At 41.7% G+C, this 21731-nt stretch overlaps 2 protein-coding genes across 2 annotated transcripts; one reads left to right on the top strand and one right to left on the bottom strand.

Annotated features, from left to right (window-relative positions):
* Positions 1 to 3144: 3144 nt before the first annotated feature.
* LOC104453627 (zinc finger protein SHOOT GRAVITROPISM 5) lies at positions 3145 to 6238 on the top strand. The gene is made up of 4 exons (XM_010068237.3): positions 3145 to 3618; positions 3782 to 3836; positions 3943 to 4305; positions 5162 to 6238. The coding sequence occupies exons 1-4, from the start codon at positions 3495 to 3497 to the stop codon at positions 5934 to 5936; spliced, it is 1317 nt and encodes a 438-aa protein (XP_010066539.2). The 5' UTR covers positions 3145 to 3494; the 3' UTR covers positions 5937 to 6238.
* An 11445-nt stretch (positions 6239 to 17683) lies between these two features.
* LOC104453626 (serine/threonine-protein kinase BRI1-like 2) lies at positions 17684 to 21731 on the bottom strand. The gene is given in 2 exon segments (XM_010068236.3): positions 17684 to 18457; positions 18460 to 21731. Coding segments are annotated over 2 exon segments (3417 nt in total). The 5' UTR covers positions 21485 to 21731; the 3' UTR covers positions 17684 to 18065.

Below are 21731 nucleotides of genomic sequence, written 5' to 3'. Positions count from 1 at the left end.
ATAATAAAATTTCTATGTGATTTCCTACACTTATTGATTAAAGTTTTTTGTTTTGACTCTATAATATGATATTAGAGTTAGATTCGTTCTATTTCGAGTGTGCATCAAGTCTTGTTAGAGTAATTTTATGTGACATTTATGATCTGACTTGCATGTGAGAGGGGTGTTGAAAAAATTGCACATCGCTCATGACAATTGAGTTTTTATATTCTATAGTTCAAGTTTTGAAGTTAGGACTTTCTAACGATATTCGATATTTGAGGGTTGGGGATTATAGAAATGGGAAGACCACGGAGCGAAAGTCTTCCTATTTTTAAAGCTGAGACCATGTGGATAGGACTTGGAAGAAGCAAGAGTATCAGTTGTCTCTTTATCCACGTGGAATACCAGAAGATTGATTTTTTCGATGTTTAAAAAGGTTGAAGATAGCTAGACTTTATCCCAAAGTCAAGCATTATAGAAGAGCAAATGGGGACCTAAACAAATATAATAATAATTTATCGAGATTTGGAATCCTAAACACCCGGGGAAGATGATGGCAGGTGATGCCACCTTCACGTGCCACAGAAACCACGTCTTAATAATCCATTAATCCATCCATTCTTTCCAACTCACCAGCAAATGGAATCATATCTCTATCTCTTTCTATCTCTCTCATAGTGTCATCATGAATCTTAAATAAAAAAAATCAGGGCAAAATTGATTATGATCTTGAAGAATCCCCACCCCCAATATTTTTAAATTGAGACAAAATCACTAGACCTATCAAAATGGATTATAAGTCTATTTCTCAACTCATGTATGATGGGCTAATAATATTATTTATATTCAATAAATTCATCATAAATGAGTTTAGAATGGTAGAACTCAACATAATATGGATATTAAATGGCCTTATAATTTAGTTAGATCCAATTTACCTCTACAACTCGCTCTCTTCATTTTCTATTGCCCTCATTCGATTTTGTGAACGCCACTCTGCACTCTCATCTCAATGTAGGCATATGTTTTCTTAATAAGTATTTTTAACAATATGAATTAGGTCGGATATAAGTCGGATATGAATTAGGTCGAACAGGAGTTATTATATTTGTATTATTTGGAAATTGATGTATTTGCCCGAAGAGCAGGTTCCTTCTTCGGCCATTCTTTGGTTTCGTCGTCACAAGCTATCTGAACGAGAACTGGAGCATCATGTAGGCGGACGAGATTACTCTTTCCTGAGAGAACGGAGCTTTGCTCCTTCAGCTCTCTCTCTCTCTCTCTCTCTCTCTCTCTTTCGCTCTATGGCTTCTCCATGCACGCGTACACAGCAAGCAGAACATGGAGATTTTTTTATTTTATTTTATATTTTACCGTAATTATTTTCTTTGCCCTTTTGGTCATCACTCGTGGAAACACAAAGAAACCCCCGCACACGTAATTCTTCTCCTCTTCCGTAACCAGACCAAACTCACCTTCCAATTTCTTTTGACTTTCTCAGATCCACGCCTAACCAAGCTCTTCTTCCAGTTTTCTATCCTAAAGTCGTGATTTTTCGGCTTCTTTCATTTTATTTACGGCAATATATCGATTCTTCTTACATCATAGTTGAATGCTGCGAACAACATGGAGAAGATTTGTTTCTTTTGAGAGAGAGTTTCCCCCAACTTTAATGTCGTTTTGTTCGCTTTGCAACGTTGGATGAAGAATTTTCTATGTTGGACCTCAAATTTGTTTTTGTATAAAAAAGCTACTTCAGATTTATAATTTAATTTAAAATGCTCCATAAGACCAATGGTCAGAATTTGTCGCCGCAAGCACCAAAACAATTGTTTTTCTTCCAATTTGGTATTGAATTGATTGCTTGAAAAGTTTTAGCATTGAAATAAGCGTCATACGAAAATTATCACACTTTTACTATCTTTGTTCCCATGCGATTCAAAGTGTAAGCTCCAAATGAATTGTCTAAAGGGTATTTCCACTCTTCCGTGACACTTGTCGCTATGTAATATTGGCCACATACGAGAATAGTCGCTATAATATTGGCCACATGCGAGAATGGACTCATTCATAGGCCTAGCAACTCTCTTGGGGCTATCTTAGATCGAAAAGTGCAATACGTGCAGCTTGAGAATTTGCTCTACATTGAATAGCACATCTAGGTAGAGTTGGTTTTTGGCATGCCTGTTTCAATGAACTAGCACATAATCAAGAATATCACTTGTGGTGATGTCGACACCGTCATGTGGCATTAAAAGAGGTTTGGGACTAGCGATTGAGAAAGGAGAGGGCACAAATGAAAGGAGAGTGGCCCATTCCCTATCGTTTCATGTCGTGCACTGCCTCAATATTACCACAATTATTCAGCATAAAAAGGACTTAAGAATTCCCGTGTTCGTCAAGGCATCTTCAACTTAGAGTAACCTTGGAAGCAATATGCATCATGCTAGTCTAAAGTTTCACGAGACAAATGAGGATAGAATAATTATTTATTCACATCTTTACAGATTATTTGAGCCGAAATATTCAGATACCTTTGTAAAAATACAAGAAAAAAATGAAACAATTTATGATACTTTTCATAAATGAAAATGACTTTTGATATTTTGATCCATCTTTTGGAAAAGCGGCTTCCCAAACATTAATGAAAAGTTTAGCCAGTGGCATCGCCGAACTCCAACAGCTCCTTTAGCGTCAGTCAACGAAAGACAACATCATTAAGTTTCCTATCCGACCTTCCTCTGCTTTTTTAAGAGCGATTAGATCAAGGACGAGATGAACAAAGACAAAAGTGGAAAATAACAAAACAAAGGAGGGAAGGGGGTTGAAGGGAGACGTCACGTGAGGAGGGGGCGCGAGCTCACGTGCGGCGGAGGCCCCGGGCCTGCATTTATTCATGCAAAACGTATTACAGCGCCATGATGATGAACGGTGACTGTTTGTTTCTAATGGTATGGGAGGGGGATGTTTTCATGTTTCTGTCCAAACGCTTGTGTTGGGTTTGCGTGGCTCGAAGTTTGAAGCAACGTGATTGGGTCAGAGGCAGTTATCTCTCTCTAGCTTCTCTCTCATCTGAACAGGAGCTTGATAAGCAAGTGTTTGGCTCAACCTCTCCTGCTGACCTACTGTGGGTGGGGGGTGGGGGTCAATTGAAAAGGGAAGGAGGAGAGGAGAGGAGAGGAGAGGAGAAAAATAAAATAAAAAAGGCCACAAAGCCAAGAAAGCTCTCACAGAAAGGAAAAGGGCTCAAAAGAAAGCTGGTTTCAGAAAGCAAAGAGCTTTTCCCTTCACGTCCCCCTCTCTCTCTCTCTCTCTCTCTCTCTCTCTCTCTGCCCATTATCAGGCTTTGTGTTTCAGTAAAGCTGAGTTGAACCCACTATTCAACATAGCTCCACCACGACCACAAGAGCTCTGTGCAGGTGTGTGTGTGTGTGTGGGCATAAGATTTTCTCTCTCACACCAGCACCAATCCAGATACACACAACATAAATATTAGCCCGAGACCCTCCCATATGTTCCATAACTCTCCTCCTCCCAACTCTCCTCCTTCCAACGCTGCTTGTTCTGCCGTCAACCCCCCAGAGATCAATGCCTTCTCCAACAGCAAAAGGCGGAGAAGGCCCGCAGGCACTCCAGGTAATAGGAGAAGACAAGCAACGGCAGAAAAAGATGGACCCGGATTCACCCACCAAAGCTCTCTCTTTTTCTCTCACGACACAATTCCAAATCAGATTAAAATACCCGCTCGAGCAATGATCTGGACCTAATCAAGTACTTCCCCTTTTCTTTTTTCCAACAGATCCGGATGCAGAAGTGGTTTCGCTGTCGCCGAAGACCCTCCTCGAGTCCGACAGGTTCGGAAGCTAGATTATATCCCCCCGCCGCTGGCTTAGGCTCGCGGGTTATCTATGTATACCCGGGTGTCCGCCGCCTGTGTATGATGGATCAAGATTTTTGCAGGTACGTGTGCGAGATCTGCAATCAAGGGTTCCAGAGGGATCAGAACCTGCAGATGCACCGGAGGCGGCACAAGGTGCCGTGGAAGCTGCTGAAGCGGGACCGCGGGGCGGCCGATCAGGAGCAGGCGCGGAGGAAGCGGGTGTACGTGTGCCCCGAGCCGAGCTGCCTCCACCATGATCCGTGCCACGCGCTCGGGGACCTCGTGGGGATCAAGAAGCACTTCCGCCGGAAGCACAGCAGCCACAAGCAGTGGGTCTGCGAGCGGTGCTCCAAGGGCTATGCCGTGCAGTCCGACTACAAGGCCCACCTCAAAACCTGCGGCACGCGAGGACATTCCTGCGACTGCGGCCGCGTCTTCTCCAGGTATAATTGATCTCCGATTTATTCTTGATTTGAATTTTTGTCGTTCTTCTTGTTTTGTTTCCTGGCTTCAGGAGCTGTGCTTGTAATCAATACACGAAATGTACTTTTTCGACGATTTGTAACAGCTTAAGCTTTAAGATAAAAAAGGCTGCGCTCCGAGCAATTTTGCATGATGATTTGTGGGGTTCGTCTTGGGTCATAAAACCCTAGGGTTATGTTCATGAAGAGGAGGCGAGCATGTTGGAAGCAATTTGGATAACCCTTCGTTTCGTTTTGTTTTTTCTTCCCTACAAGCTTATAAAAATATTTGAACTTGCTGGGTTGGCTTCTGAAATTTATCATCATTGTACATTGCTTTTCTTTTTGTTTAGACAGCGAGAGTTTATTATTAGTTATTCCGAATCCAAGAATGATTTCCCAGGTACATTTGCCAGGCCAGCCTCTTGTCCCTACTTTTTCTGTTTCATTTTTATAACAATTCTTAGCCAGCCATTTGACTCATAATGAGCATTACATCACTTTTCCCAATGGCATTTCTTTTTGGTCTTGACGACACAGTCTGCTCTTTATAATTGTTTTTTTTTTTTTGGTTGAAAAAACCAATAAGCCAAAATCCCCAAGTCCAGATCAGTCATTAACAAAGACGCTCCCGTCTTGTTTCTGTTGTTTATTCCTCTAATTAATGTTGCAAACCTAGTCATCTGCCCATTTTTTTATTTGCTTGTCTCTCGTTAACCCTGCATGAACAGGTCTTGATTGTTGTTTCTTGACATGGCTCGCTACAGACATCCAAACAAAGCCAAAGCCGTATCTTGGTACAGTCTTATGATCTTTCTTTCTGTTGTGGTCCTTTCAGGGTAGAGAGTTTCATAGAACACCAAGACTCGTGCACCGTCCGCCGGGCTCAGCCACCAGAGATGCAGGCGGCTCAGCCAGCCTGCTCGTCCCAAACTGCTTCGAGCACTAGCCCTTCAAGCGAAGCCAATTTCGGCGTTCCGCTCTCATCTTTTCCGGGGTTCCGAATGCCAAAACCAGCGGAGATCCTCTTCCTCAACTCAGACATGTACAATCCCTCAACCCCTTCTACCCACCACAACCTTGAGCTTCAGCTACTGCCGTCGTCGAGCCTGTGTGGGACGCGGAACTTGAAGGAAAATTTCGCGGACAACCTGAAGCTTTCGATCGGCACATTGTCCACCGATGTGAACAGGGACGAATTAGCCTTCACCAAGAGATCTTCTACAATGTGGGATCATTATTACGGGCGCGAACCCGAGATGTCGGAGGCCGCGAGCATGAGGGAGTTTGCGAGCGAGCAAATAAAGCTGGCTGTAGCCGAGAAGGCGTTCGCCGAGGAGGCGAGGCAGCAGGCGAAGAGACAGGTCGAGATAGCGGAGCTCGAGCTGGCCAACGCCAAGAAGATGAGACTGCAAGCTCAGGCCGAGCTCGAACGAGCTCAACTGCTGAGAGAACAAGCCACCAAGAAGATCAGCTCCACCATCATGCAGATCACTTGCCCGGCCTGCAAACGACAGTTCCAGACAACGTCTGTCGGTGCGGCAGCATGCGACGAGACCTCTCTCGCCATAAGCTACGTGTCTTCAGCTACCACGGAAGGAGAGGGAGAGTAATTATTGTGTTGAATAGGTTGAACAATAATTTTATATTTTTTTTTCTTTGAGCTCTAAATTAGAATGGTTTTTATTAAGTTCTACTCTGGTTGAGAAGTCCCTCCTTATTTGTGCCTTCTCTTTCCTCTTCCCCAACTAATTCATTGTTCGTCCTCAATTAATTTGCTCAGAAACAGTGTCTGACCAATGTTGGAGTGTGTCTTTGTTGCTTTTGGTGGTTTTCTTCTTGGAGTTATGCGAGATACAGACTAATGTACAAATTTGATGTCCTAATTGGCCTGGACTGATCGTGCGTACTTTGATACGGTGGGCGATATTCAATGCTTTGTAAATATTTATTGCTACGAGTAAAGTCGAAGCGACATGGTTCAGCAGTGTATGTACTTCATGGGGAGAGATCGAGATCAACCAGTTGATTCCAACATAATTGGCAAATTTAATATTATAGCCGCTCAATCACACTTCCATATAAGTTTCTTCCGATTCAAAATTAACCATGGACCCACAAGGATCCATTTTTAAAAAAGAGTTTTCTCAGTCTCAACTCTCCTTGACGACGGCTCTTAATTCTCTCTATGTCTCTCACGAGTTTTCACGCATATTAAGCACACTCATTATGCAACCAAGACCAAACTCAATAAAGGAATATTTATTTGCAAGAGACTATGAGTCCTTCGGACATCGACATGGACCTCAACTTCAATAAGAAAAATAAGTCTTGGGGAAAAGTAATTTCCCTATTTGCATCATCCACTACTAATTGATAAGAGCCCAATTGGGACTTTCCTAGCATGGCCTTTGTTTTCTTTCAATTAAATTATGGATTGAAATCCAAATCAATTGATTTTAGCTTCCAGCCATAATCAACATACTTTACCTTGAGGAGGAGTCTAAGGGCAGTGGTGGCCGGTGGATGGTGGCGGACGGCAACTGTGGCGGTGACAGCATATGAAAAAGAAAAAGGGAAGAAGAACAAGAGAAAAGAAAAGAAAAAGAGAAAATAGGTACTTGATTCTAGAATTGTTTCCAGGAACAAGAATCAACTTTTTTTTTTTTACTCCAAATCTGTTCCCAGAAACAAAAATTTTACGAAACGCGATTTTGTTCCAAATCTACTCCCGAGAATAAAATAACAGAAATTAGCACTATTTGGCCGGTTACCAAATACACCCTAACTCCATCCTCATTGATCATGGTTTGACTAAGACCCTTTGGATTCCTCAACCATTGGAGATGCTGACCAAGTCTGAACAATACTAGAACTTGGTCAATGGGATAGGCTTCGCTAACGTGTTTGCTGAATTATCTACACATGTGCACTTTCTTGATATATGTGGTTCCTTGTGATACAATATCACGTATAAAATGTTACTTAATATATGTGTTTTATCTACTTGCGATAAATATGATTTTGTTTTGAAATGTAGTGCACTATGATCATCGCAGTAAACAAGAATCTTCTCCTATTGCAACCTAAGATCACTGCGCAATTCTAAAAAAACTTCCTTTGTTTCCTTGATTGCCTTGGTTTTGTTTTTGATTGACGGCATAACTAGCAAAACTGAATTTATAACTCATTAATGACCTCATCTTATCTCATCTAAGTCACCACCAAAAACTGAATCTATATAACTTGTTATACCCCTTTGCGCCTATATCTTCATAGAAGTCAAACCAACGTTTGTTGTCCCTCTTAAAAACATCATAACCCATCTCACGGCTTCCTAGTGTTTCTTTCCAAGATTACTCATATACTTGCACACAACATTAACAATATGCAAAATATATTGCCTTGTGCAAACCATATCATACATAATTTTACCAACACTAGCATAGAGAACACGTGACATGTATTACCTCTATTCCCATGACTATGGTGCAAGGTCAACTAAAAGTTTGAAGTGCACAGCTAGTAGGTACTCACCAATTTGGCATTTTGCAAACAAAATTGCCTCAACACTTGAATGTAGTTTCTCGGTGATAGCCAAACTATCCTTGCAATCTTATCCCTCTAAATCTCTATACAAAGTACCTTTTCCACTACCTAATCATCCAATTATCATTTTAGCTCATTTAGATCATATATGTTATTAGCTGCAATTAACATATCATTAACATACAACAACAAATAAATATATCCACCACCCTCTAGCCTCCTACTATATAGCTAACTAGTCATAAAGAAATCATACCGTGTGGACTACCTGGGAGATTGCTAAAGGCCATATAGGTTATATAAACATATGTTTTCTTCGTGGCCTAAGATAACAAATCTCTCCAACTATTGCATATCTATTTGCTCCTCTAACTTGCCATATAGAAATGCTATCCTAATATCCAACCAATCCAACTCTAAGTTGTCATGCGCAACCAAACACAATAGCACCCTAATCAAGCTATATCTCATTGTAGATGGGAATACTGCACTGTAATTGATACTTTTATGCTGCGTGAACCCCTTTCGCTACCAAGCATGGTTTGTAACCGATCACCTTTAAACCAAAACTGTCATGCTTACTTATGAAGACCCACTTACACCTCACTATCTTCTACTCCTTTAGAGGTACCACCAAGTGCCATGTGTTGATTCCCCTGAAGAGACCCCATCTTTTCTCTCATAGCACCAACCCACTATTGAGCCTTCACTCCTAACATTGCCTCCCGATAAGTCCTTAGTTGCCCTTGTAGTAGACAAGGCATAAGCAACATTATTGGAAGTAACGCAATTGACATAAACATACCTCTGCCTATCACTATGAAGTATGGTGTTTTTGTGAGCTCTAATTCACCACCAATATTATTCTCTACTTTGGATCATTTCCTCAACCGCAATTGGCTCGGGACTTTTATCCTCATCATTGGTGCATGTTATTTGATGAGCCTCAACCTGAAGCTCCCCTTGTCTCTTAGCATGATGGTCCATTTGTAGTGCTCGAATCTCATTGCTACTCTATGGCATCGCTAATTCACTAAAAGTCACATCTTTGCTCGTGATAAATTTGAGTGGTTTAGAATCTAAACACCAAAACCTACAACCTTACACCTATTGTGCATAACCAAGAAGTATACACGTTTTCACGCTCGATAACATGACCATATGTAAGGCATCCAAACATTCGTAGGCTTCAATAGTTAGTAGGTTGACCAATCCACACTTCCTTATCCAAACTCAACAACATATGTTGGAGATCTAGTAATTGTTAGGACTAATGTTGCAACCTAGAAGGGGGGGTTGAATAGATCCAGTGGTAATGTAGTAAAACTTTTCTAGAATATCAATCAATCAACACTTAAGATGATGTTGTGAACAAACCAATATGTGTGATACTAATAAGTAAACAAAGTAGAATAGACATATCACACAATGACATATAGTGGTTCGGCTTTTGGCTAAGCTTACATCTACTCTTAGAATAATAGCCTCAACAATGGCTGGATTTCACTAGTAATCAGTAACGCAAGTTACAATTGATTAGTATAGTTTCTTTCACTTGACACACTATCGACATACAAGAACACTGCACTTACTCTTGTACACTTCACTATAAGCTATTATAGTGCTAAATCAATATAGTGAGGTTCACAAATCAAAATTAGTTACAATTTCTAGCTCATGAAAATATCAGTATTTCAAGTATATCCAGTCTTATCACTCTCTTCACAATATATATATAATTTCAATAGTTTCTTTGGAGACTTTCAAAGACAACCAACCTTTTGAGAGACTTTGGTAGTCATCGGCATTGCTCTTGTAGTTGCTTCATTGTCCAAAGTGGATGACCCAAAATGGTTATTGATTGTTGTCTCGTCTCCGAAATTGTTAGTTGATTTTCTACTACCTCGATTGGTTTTTCAGCTATAGAATCCAAAACTCTAGCAGCTATATAATGAGCCATCAATGTTCTTCTTTTATTATCTTTCATTAGACCCAATCCATCACTACCACAATCTATTGCACACTATCACCGGTGCGTGATATTAGGATCGATGATCATTAGTTTAAGGACTTCCGAGATTACTATCTCGATTGGTCTTTCTAAGCTACCATTACTAGTAACTACTCTCATAAAAGTAAGAGAGTAGTATCTCGTCATTGGTGATATGTAAGATCATTGATACCGATAGCTTTTTTCTCTATCTACTTTCATCATTGTAACTCTTGGTAATGAGAATAGTTTGATGATCAACAAAATCTCATAAGAATGTTTTCCAACATCAATCAAGTGATGCTCCATGTTCATAGTCTCAGCCTATAAATCTCATGACAAGTTAGTGTTCAAAAGCAAACATTGGCTTCTCTCAAGCAAAATTATGTTCATCCATTCTGCAACTCCACTTTGCTATGTTGTTTTATATACAATTCAATGTCTGTCAATTTTGTATTCTCTATAAAACTCATTAAACTCTTAAGAACTTCGACCAAAAAAGAAAAAACCTTAATAACATAACTCTAACTTATTTTCTGTTTTAAGTCTATTTTCTTGCTTGTTTAATTTGCTATCAAGAGCTTAAACTTCTTAAAACAACCAAAAACCTCATTCTTGTGCTTTAGAATGTAAAACTCAGACTTTCTAGCCAAAATCATTAGTAAATCTAGTATATATATAGCATTTCCTGTCAATTAAGAAGGCTCACAAATATGAATAGATGAAGTCCTATGAACCATCTTGTTGAGTTGCACTTTTTACTATTTGTCCATCACATAATGTCCACAAAAAAATCCATTTTCTCAATTTTTTGTCCACACAAAAGATTCTACTTTGGAATATTCATAGCTCTCTCAAACATGAGCCCAAGTGGCATCTGGCATGTGTTATAAGCTCATCTAATTTGGCTCTGACAAAGTGGATGAACTTGCTACATTTAAGCCTATAACTATTGGTCACTAAAGGTAGTAGAGATCATATGTTTGCTTTCCCTTCTTGATCATGAGTGACAACCTTGAAAGTCCTACATGCCTAGAGAAAATTAGATTCTTCCTCAACTCAAGAGCATGTTGAAATCTCACAATATTTTGATGATCCCTTAGTGCATCCCATCTATACTAACCTAGTGCCAATGACCTTGCACTCTATGTTTTGCCCATAAACACTATACTACCCTTAATAGAATAGAAGTCCAAAGTCCAGTCCCTATGTCATGTCATGTAATAGGAGCATCCAAAATCAATGATCCTATCATCTCTAGTTGAACTGGTAGATACACATAGAACCTATTTGGACTCCTAGCCACTGGCTCGTTCAACATTGTTCTCTGATCTTTCTGCTTTCTTTTGTTAGAATGCATGTGTGAGTGATTTGTGTTAAAGAAATCCTACATTGAAGAATTGATGTGGTATAAAACAGTTAATATCATAGTTGGCTCATAACACATTGAATGAAAGTGGGTACAACTAAATAAATCAATGAGCTCGGATTTGGGCTCTCTCTTAGCGATCTCCTTAGGTATAGGCATCAGACTTCTACCGCACACTCCCAACAAATGATATAGGAGCCCATGGTTGCAGCACCCTAGTGTAGCATTGTGAGCCCTTAGGAAGTTGATGCAGAATGATGCCTAAATTAAGGAGGAGTGAAACTAAAATTGAGCTCACACGTGAGGAAAAGATTGTTAGGATGCACGTTAGAGTGGGTTGTGTTAGAGAAATCTCACGTTGGAGAATTGATATCTTGTAATGCAGTTAATATATCATAGTTGGACCATAACTCATTATATTAAGCTTTTGAGTGAATGTGAGTCCAATTAAATATATAGATGGGATCATATTTACGCTCTCTCTTGGCGATCTCCCTATGTGAATGTATTAGACTTCTACTACGCACTCCCAACATCTTTGTGTTTGGGCAGTTCCTTGTGATGTGCCTTTCAATTTGACAGCTATAACATTTTAATAGCTTTCTCCTCACTTTAGACTTTGTTCTAGATGTGTGTCTATTATTAAAACCTATCTCTAAGTTCTTACTTTCAACCATCAAACCCTTGGCGCCACTTCTATGACCATGTCCTGCAACTTCTTTTAGCATTTTTTTTAGAATCTCCACAATTATAGTCTCTCACCCCCTCTCATAAGAAAATCATGAAAGTGCTCCTAAGAACTGGGCAAGGAATAAAGCAACATCATAGCTTGTCATTGATAAGACATTCTCTCATACCCATTCTTCAAGTCATTAAACTCATTAAGGTGATCTTGGGTTGACATTCCCTCCACCATCTTGAATGGAAGAAACATTGGATAAGGGAAAGTTTCTTCAAGAGTGATTTCCACATATGTAGTGCTTCGAGTATTGACCAAACTATAATTGTACTCATCTTATTGGCCACTTCAACAAAATCACCACCTCCTTGATTCGGTGTAATTTTACTACCTAGCCTTTTGTAATATATCAACATTTTCTTGCGCTTTTTTAATTTGGGGAAACTTATCATCGTACGCCAATGTTAAATCCAAAGCCCGCATCTCTAAATACACCTGAATTTTAATACACCACAAATTAAAATTATTTCTGCCATTAAATTTCTCCAACTCAATCTTCATAGAAGCTATAGCAACAATTGTTAGCTAGAAACATTCCAAGAACAATCAATCAACAATAACCTTAGGCTCTAATACCAATTTATTTCATGAACCAATGAAATGTCTTGTGTTGCAAAAAAAAAAAAAAAAAAAAAAAATATGAGCACAATGGATTTACATAGTTTGGCAGTGTGCCCACTCCATAGGGAAATATTGACGAGATGGTTTCACTATAATTGGCAAAGATTAGATTAACTTGCTTAATTATACTCATTCATAAGTGTTTTGCAATCCTATTTTCAAGATCCAAACCTATAAAAATCAATTTTTTTTTTTAAAAAAAAGAAGAAGAATTTTCACATACTCTAAATTCTGTTATATGACAACTCCCCAATGGTCTTCGTGTCTCTCGAATGTTTTTCACATGCTAAGTACGCTCACTGGGTACTTGGACCAAAGTCAATAGCGGAATTTTTGTATGCGAAAAACTTTGCTTTGTTCTAAGACGTCAACTTGGACATCCACTTCAATAAATTAAAGAAAGTTTTGGGGGAAATCAATGTCCCTCTTTGCATTACCCATGATCCTGTTGCCAATAGTCCAACTTGGACTCTTCTAATATGGACTACAATTCAATTATGGTTCGGATATCAAATATATTGGGATTAACTTCGAACCGTGATCACCAATTATCGTGTCACCTAATTTATCGATCTTATAAGTAATCTTGTGCATCATATTTTAGTTTCGCATTCATCTCTTCTGCCTCTGAATATCTGCATTCGCTTCCTGGGGACATGGTATTGAGGCTGGTGTCTCATTAAATTTTGCGCAATGATATCCTTAATTATGAGTGTCTGAAAGAAAGGGCATCCCCAATCAATGCTTTAAAAATGATGGCCCCGGAAAACTTATTCGTCTAAGAAATGTGCTCACAGAAGATGGAATGAAAAGGACAACTAATGTCCATTGTTTTTTCATTACCAGTAAGAACACATCAAACATTACCTTCCATCCCAAAAAAAAAAATATCCATTACTTTTGATAATCAATAATGAAAGAATAACGTGACAGATTTTTATCTAGCATTTGGATATCATATACTCATTTCGTGAAATTGGGACGGAACATAGAATGCCGAGTCATTGAAATTTTTCATGCAGAATGCGTTGCCCAAACGCATCAAAACAGGTTGAAATGCATGTACTCCCTACCCTTTAAAATGGCATGGGATTAAGTTCGGACGTGAGGGGACCATATTTCGCAGGAATTAATGCTTGGAGGGTAAAAAATTCAATCAGTATCCAAGAGCAAAGTGGGACTGGTGACCTATCTTTCAACCCCAAATGAAATTCAGTGAGAGAGAGAGAGAGAGAGAGAGAGAAAGAGTCTCTGGAAAGGAGACACGGAATGGTCGTTTTCCTGCATTTGATGTCGTTCACTTTTTATTTGAACGCCGAGACTGAGGCGAGTGCAAAAATAAAGCCAGGCGCGCCATGTTTTTCAGTGCCACAGTTGTATAGCTGTGCCCACAGTCCTTCCCCTCTCTCGTCCCTCTCAGCCCCAGCCCAAACCTCCGTAACTCAGTCCCATCCCTCTCTCTCTCTTCACAGTCACGCACAAACACATATGAACACATCTGCATTACTCTTCTCTCACTTTATCTGCAGCAGCAGCGACAGGTTGCAGAAAGAGAGAGAGAGGAGGGCTGAGCCAAAAGAAAAATATTGTAAAAACCTTTAGCATTTAATGAGACGGAGAGGGTCATGCAGATCGCTCCAACAGCAAACAAACAAAGACCCATTTAACATTTTTCAGTGAATTAATTGAGTGGTCTTTCGTTTCTTTTGCTGTGGTCGCTGCTCCATCGTTTTCTCCTCTCCTCGTGTCGGTTTTCTCTTCTTCTTTTTTTACCATTCCTCGCACGGTTCAAAACAAAGGCGAAAAAGGCGAGGGCTCCCACAGGAAGGTGCACCCAAAAATGGCTCCGGTGCAACATCAGTTTCGACTGGTGTTATTTCTGGCTTTCCGATTAATTTCCTGACCACGTGCGCTCGGCCATTGGCTTTCCCTTTTTCCTCTCCTTTCTTTTCCTTCTCTCTTTTTTAACCTTTTTTTAGCTTTGTTTTACTTACCTTTTCGATGCAGTCCCTGCTTTTCCCTCTTTTCCTTTGTCCTTTTGGGGAGGTCAAGCTGAGGAATGCACGGACGTATCTGATGTATTTCACTGTGAACATTGTCCCGACTATGCGGGTTGATAAAGGAGGTGTCGGTTTAATCGACAAGCTACAGAGACATTAAAAGCAAAAGATTCGAGGGTTCGTGTCGTTCGGCCACAAACTTCGATCGAAGCGTCGTCGGCACAAAAATCCGAAGATTTAAGCCACCCACCTACGACCTGATGAGGGTTTGGTTTCTCTGTTGCTCGCTCCAGAAACGACTCAAATCTTCGGTGTTAAGGCTCTTAGCTAGCATGACGAAGTGAGCCGATCTTGCCCGACGAGCGATTAATTGACGGGACCTCACTAAACCTTCATCCCGCTAGAGATGAAAATGGTGCTGTCGTTACGTAGAAAACCAAGCGCCCATTGGCCATGTGGACGGTTTGATCCCCACATGCCATGACATATCATTTTTGTCATGATGTCGTACAATTTGTCACGCAATTTGGCCACCACCTGTGGATCCCAACCCAACGGGAAGGAGTAGAATAATCTATAACCATAGCCACTTGAAATCTGAGAAACAAGTTATGAACTCCCTTTTTCCTCTTATCGACACAAAAAATTTCACCTTGAAAATCATCTTTAGCATTTTGGAAAGGGATGAAATCTGTCGGTATTGTCAGAATTTAATCCTTGAACAAAAACATCCACACTGCATAGTTTTGCATTCTCATTTGCGTTTTTTTCGCATTTAGAAGTTAGGCCAAGTCTCGTCATCCTACGGCTCGGATTGGTTCCGTCTCCCTTCTTCTTCTTTTTTTTTTTTTAAATACGCTTGTTTGCTTGATTATCTATCTATGATTCTTATATATTAAACAAGCATAAACACATCGACCCGTGTTAGGCTTAAATGGAACCAAGAAACGCACAAAAATTGAATTCCATAAAAGGGAAATATCAGTCAGCACAATACCATTTCTGGGCATAATTAATAGATGAGATTGCCCTATTATTACTAACGTAAAGTGCTGTAGACCATATAAAATCACTTCTAGTTGCATGCCCCATCCTCTAATATAAAATCACTTCTAGTTGCATGCCCAATCCTCTAAACGACAAACATCAATTGCGCTAAAAAGTTTAGGTTGTAAACGATTTAAAATTGAAAGCTATTCTGGGAGTGGAAAGGAAAAGACATGGGAAAAGGCCCATCTCGCCGTCCCAAAAGTAAAAGCCACGGACTGCCCAAACAAGAAAGTGGATTCGATACTTTACTTCAAGCCTCATTAAAGCCCGGTGAGGTGAATCTGTATGAAGCATTGTGATCAATCTTTGTAGGTGTCCATAGTGGAATTGAAAAGCTGTGAATTGCTTGGATTTACGTACTTTAGGGGAAAAAATTAGCATCCTTTCACGTGCATCCTCGTGATAAGAGGGTAAAACTTTTGGCCCAAAGATGCGATGAACTGTAAATATAATAACCTTGGTTGCCGTAATAAAATAAGATTATAATATAATAGTATAACAGAGGTGTAATGACTAGTATGCTCTTTAGTTTAAGTGATGTGTTCGGGTTTATGATTTAGCATATCTAATGAAGAGGGATTAACAATTATAATTTTCTCAAAGTACCCATATCACTAGAACTAGATAGATTTAACAAATGTCTGTTTCATCAACAGTCGATCTTAATTCCTGAGTTTGTGTTTTAATTATATTCATGATTAAAATTAAAAATTAAGCAAATAACTTGTGAATATTGTAATGTAGATATTTTATTACAATAATCACTTTTTTAGCCAATTGTGAGTGTAATACCCCATAAATATCGAGAAATTAAATTTCATATATTATCAACAATATAATATAGTTTTAATGCTATGATTTGGCGCTAATAATATATTTCTAACTATATTGAAGTATTCTACTACTATATAGTTAATACTATGATTGAAATGATAATCACGTAGCAATTTGTGCCAGAAGTTGGGCAGCAACTCAATCAGGGTCTTGACCTTAGTTGTCATGGGGTTGTACTTTGCGTGTTCTCGAATCAAAGCTTGACCTTGACATGAACTCGAACGCGAGTCGATCTCAAGGATGGATCCAAGTCGGGTCTGGTTTTGGAATACATCAAGCACTTTCCATGAACATCGACCTTCTTCAGCACATAAACAATGGGAAGAAAAAGCTCTATCTGGCTGAATTCCAGTAACAAAGCGTATGTCTTTTCGGGCCGAATCGAATTTGGATCGGTTTTTAATCAGGCAAGATTGGGGCTCTTCATTGACTTTGTGCATGGGCTTTTTCCCCCGAGGCAAATGAACCTCAAGCATCGTTCTCACGCAGGGCCCAACAACTACTGTCACGAAATTCTCAGGAATCCAAAGCAGTTCGAATTGGTTGGGAGTGCGTTGACTTTAACCATTGATGAAATCACTATGTAATCTTGATCTATTGGAAAGAAGTCATTGTGTGCGATTACTTCCAACTGCAGGCGGTTGACTTATCGCATCTCTCGGGTGGAAATCCTAGAAGTTGGGAATCGGACTGAATTTGAGACAAGAGAGACACGGATGGCCTCGAATAGATTAGTTAGGATTGAGCTGTCCCTATTTGTAATTCTCATCTAGTGGTGTAGGCAAAACGTTGTCCGCGGTAGCAGCCTGCTACGTAGTAATTTAACAATCAACTTTGCTACGTTGAGAAGTGACTAATAGGTTGATCGGTGGTGTTAGTGTGCCGTGTTTGTGTTTGTGATTTCATGTTTACATCAATTGAAGACACCATAATTTTCATTTTGAACAAGCCAATAAGATGAGCTATGAAGCATTGAGTGCCAATTCGATGTTGTGTAGTGTCGTCTCAAGTTTTCGCTCTATATGGCGCGCTTTAGTCTGTGCCGTGGTCGAGGTCGTGCAAACGAATCGCGTTGGTCCTCACCACCAGCGCAAACATAACTCCGAAGAACCCTCACGATGCTTTTAGAATAGAATTCATCTGGGAGATCCTGGAACAGTGAGCAAATCGATTAGTGTGCAATATTCAAATTGCTGAAGCTAAGGATATCAAGCTAATTTATCATCTGATCCATTCAACAAGACCCTAGAAAGCAAGTTTACAGAAAATCGAACTCCTGGAATTTGTCGTTGTTCTATGCCAACGAGAAGAGCAGAGCTTTCATAGCAGAAAACATATAGAGAGAGAGCAATACTTTTTTACTTACAGTTAGGCTGGACACTAGGAATTTCAGGCTAAGAACACAGAAAAAAGAACACTATGCACCCTTTGTTGACCCAAAAGTTAACTAGGACAAAAATTTTCCAAGTAGCTACATACAAGGATCACTAATCCATCAAATCAATACAAATTCACCAGTTCTTTGTTCTGTCTGTTCTTCTTCTTCCTCCTCATCTTACGTTTATCATGCTCAGATGAGTGTGGCTGACATCAACTGCTGCTGCTGCTTCCAGCAGCAGATCCGGGGCTGAGCTCTCTGAGCATGGCCACAACCTGCAACATGGTTAGCCTCCTGGAAGGGAACTCCTCCACGCACTGCAAAGATATCTCCATGTACCTCACCATCTCCTTCACCTCGTCCGCTTCCGCCGCCTCGTCGCCGCTCCCCCTCGCGGCCGCCATCAGCTCGGTGTCGATCACCTCGTTCTGCTTCCCCTCCCTCACCTTCATCCTTACCCACCCCACCAGGTTGGTGTCCCCGAAGTCGTCCTTGTCTGTGGGCCGCCTCCCCGTCAGGAGCTCTAGGAGCACAACCCCGAGTGAGTACACATCCCCCTTGGCAGTGCACCGGAAGCTCTGGTAGTACTCAGGTGGCACGTAGCCGGCGTGCCCGCCAGCGTGCTGACGCTTAGGTGCGTGTCGAGCGCACTTATGAGCCTTGCCATCCCAAAGTCCGAGATCCGAGCCTCCATGTCGCGGTCCAATAGCACGTTACTCGACTTCAGGTCACGGTGGATTATGTGGGGAATGCAGTTATGGTGCAGAAAGCAGAGCCCCTTCGCCGCGCCCCTGGCGATCTTCTTCCTTTCAGCCCAAGTTAGTTTCTGCCGGTCCTGATGATCTCGAGTCCTCCCGTGGAGCACCTCCTCAAGGCTCCCGAACTCCATAAACTCGTAGACCAAGAGCCTCTCCTCGCCAACCTTGCAATAGCCCAGCAGTGGCACGAGGTTCCGGTGCTTGATCTTCCCTAGAGTCTCCATCTCAGCCATGAACTCGCGGTCACCCTGGTGGCTGAGCCTCACGAGCTTCTTGATTGCGACGTGGGACCCGTCCTTGAGTGTCGCCTTGAAGACTTCACCGAACCCACCCGAGCCGATCAGGGTCGAGGAAGAGAAGTGGTCGGTGGCCTCTATCAGTTGGGAGAACTTGAGCTTCCTCAGTTGCCTCTGGAATGTGGCGACATTGATGCTGAGTGGGTCTTTTTCCCTCTCGATTTTCCAGGTCGTGGCGGCATGCGATGCTTGCAGGGCGCTGAGCATCTTGATCCCCTCGGCCTCTCTTTGCCTTATGCGCATTACCACGGCCCACACGATCAAAATGCATGCGAAGGCAATGGAGACTAATATCCCAAGGACCACGTTGTTAGCCCACGCCACGGCTTCATGCTTTTGTCTTCCTCCGGTATCATCCGAATTCGGATTGATCGCCGGTTGGTAGTTCTTGCATTCAGGCAATGGAACCCCACAAAGTCCTGGATTGTTCGCATACTGACTTGCAGGAAGCGTACTAAGCTGCCCTCTCTGCGGAATCTGCCCCGTCAAGTCATTGTTGGAAAGATCTATCTGCACCAGGAAAGACAAGTTCGAGAAGGAATCGGGAATCTGACCCTGCAATCTGTTGTGCGAGGCGTCAAACACGCCTAGGTTCTTGAGGTTCCCCAGCGACGAGGGAATCTCACCCGAGAGCTGATTATGGGATATATCAAGGACCTGTAGTGCTATCATTTCACCCATTTCATCGGGAAGTTTCCCGTGCAGCTCGTTGTAAGAGACGTCTAGATACTCCAGCGTCTGGTACTTTGTGAAGAAACTGAGGATTGGACCGGAATACATTCTCGTGAAATCACAAGTCTTCAATGTTGGGACCTGCAATAGCCTTTCGGGCCTTATCCCAGCGAATTCTAGCAAACCGCCGATGCCGCTGCACTTACCAACGTTCCTTACAAAGACTATAGTATTTCCTGAGAGAATTCCATTCAATGATTTGGCCCCGATCTGCCTGCCAAGCCTAGGCGGAATCTGTCCAGTGAGCTTGTTGCTGTTCAAGTCTAACCAAACCATGCTGGTACAATTCGATAATTCAGAAGGTATCTCGCCACTGAAACGGTTGTGTCCAAGCTGCAGGACAGCCAACCTCGACAAAAGGCCAAACTCTCGGGGGATTTCGCCAGTGAGTTCGTTGCTCGTGAGCGATACCCATTCCAAATTACTGCACTTGAATAAATCGACAGGGATACTGCCAGTAAGGCGGTTGTTATTGAGGATCAGATTCTTCAGATTCTTGCAGTTCCCAAGCTCCGGTGGAATTGTCCCATCGAGGCCATTAAACCAAGCAAGGAGCTGTTCCAAATTCTGAAGCCTACCGAGTTCTGCTGGAATTGGGCCGACCAAATTGTTCAGGCTGAAGTCGATCTTCTTGAGCTGAGAACATTTCGAAAGTTCGGGTGGGATTTTCCCACTGATGAGATTATCTGGAACTCTCAACTCTTCAAGTGATGCAGCTGCAGGACATAAATCCGGCGGGATGTTGCCAGAGAACTTGTTGGAGCTCAAATCGATCACCCTTAGGTTCTTGCAGTATGAGATCGTAACGGGAAACGGTCCCGAGATGACATTTTTACTCAACAGGAGGCTCTCCAGGGCCGTCAGGTTCTGAAGAATTGACTCTGGAAAAGGTCCTGAGATGATGTTGTTAGACAAATCGAGAGTCTGCAGCCATGTGCACGACGAAAATGAGGCCGGGATTGGGCCAGAGATATTATTGTAAGAAAGCGTAAGCTCCAGGAGAGACTTGCAAGCACTCCCCAACTCGAAAGGAATCCAGCCGGTGAGGTTGTTGTGAGAAAGATCCATCCTTTGCAAGTTCCCAAGTTGGCCAAAGGATTTCGGAATTTCGCCGGTGAACAGATTGGATCCCAAGTTCAAAATTTGGAGATTAGTGCAATTTGATAAGGAAGAGGGAATCGAACTTGTGAGACGGTTTCCAGACAGATCAAGCTGAAGCAAAGAGCTACATGAATGCCTCTCAATCCTCAAATTTGAGGCTGACCCAGATAGATTATTATACGAGAGATCGAGATTCCGAAGCTTATCAGCACCGAAGAAGAAATTCTCAGGCAATGAACCTGTCATGTTGTTGAAAGCGAGGTTCACATCCACGAGGTTGGGACACACAGAGAAGAGCCCCTCAGGGACAGAGCCTATGATAGCTGCCAAGGATAGGTCAAGCTGGCTGAGGCCATATGGAAGTTGCAGCAATGAAGTTGAGTTGACTATGAAGGAGTTTGACGACAATTTCAGGACAGACAACGTGTCCATAGACCGAAAAGGTTCCAAAGAGACAGAGCCAACGAGGTTGCTCCCACTGAGATCGAGCTGAGTCGGTCTTCCAGGAGGACTAGAAGAGCATGTGACGCCGTACCATGTGCACGGGTCCTTGTTCAGCTGCCAACTCGATAAGGCTCCATTCGGGTCCTTCTGGATCATGTTCTTAAACGCAATGAGCGCTTCAGCATCGGTCTTGCTCGACGAGGCCGCCTGCACAGCCACTGAAGCTGATAGGAGGATGCTTATGATGAAGAGAAGAGTGGACAGAGGGTGTAGTGGCTGAACGGGGTTGCTCCTCTCCATCGAGGGAATGGACTTTTAGCAGCGGACTGAGCATTCACATTAATTCACTGAATATGTGTAGCACAAAAGTTGAATGAATGCTCACAGAGAGAGAGAGAGAGAGAGAGAGAGAGAGAGGAAGTTTTGCCAGTGCAGGGCAAGAGGGGGGGAGCTTTAGGAAAAGAACCGCCTTTCCCTTTAAATGTTTCATGTGAATAAAGAATAACAAGACGTGCCAAGGAATAAGAAAAAGAACGGATTTGGGGAT

The sequence above is a fragment of the Eucalyptus grandis genome, chromosome 7 (assembly GCF_016545825.1).
Source record: "Eucalyptus grandis isolate ANBG69807.140 chromosome 7, ASM1654582v1, whole genome shotgun sequence".
NCBI lineage: Eukaryota > Viridiplantae > Streptophyta > Magnoliopsida > Myrtales > Myrtaceae > Eucalyptus > Eucalyptus grandis.
The sequence above is the reverse complement of the archived record's forward strand: the minus strand, read 5'-3'. Positions and strand labels throughout refer to the sequence as shown.

Excerpts from the sequence above, each read along its gene's own strand:
- LOC104453627 (XM_010068237.3), top strand. The coding sequence starts at position 3,495 with ATGTTCCATAACTCTCCTCCTCCCAACTCTCCTCCTTCCAACGCTGCT. Across the intron at positions 3,837-3,942 it reads ACCCTCCTCGAGTCCGACAG|GTACGTGTGCGAGATCTGCA; the intron begins GTTCGGAAGCTA and ends AGATTTTTGCAG. Across the intron at positions 4,306-5,161 it reads TGCGGCCGCGTCTTCTCCAG|GGTAGAGAGTTTCATAGAAC; the intron begins GTATAATTGATC and ends TGGTCCTTTCAG.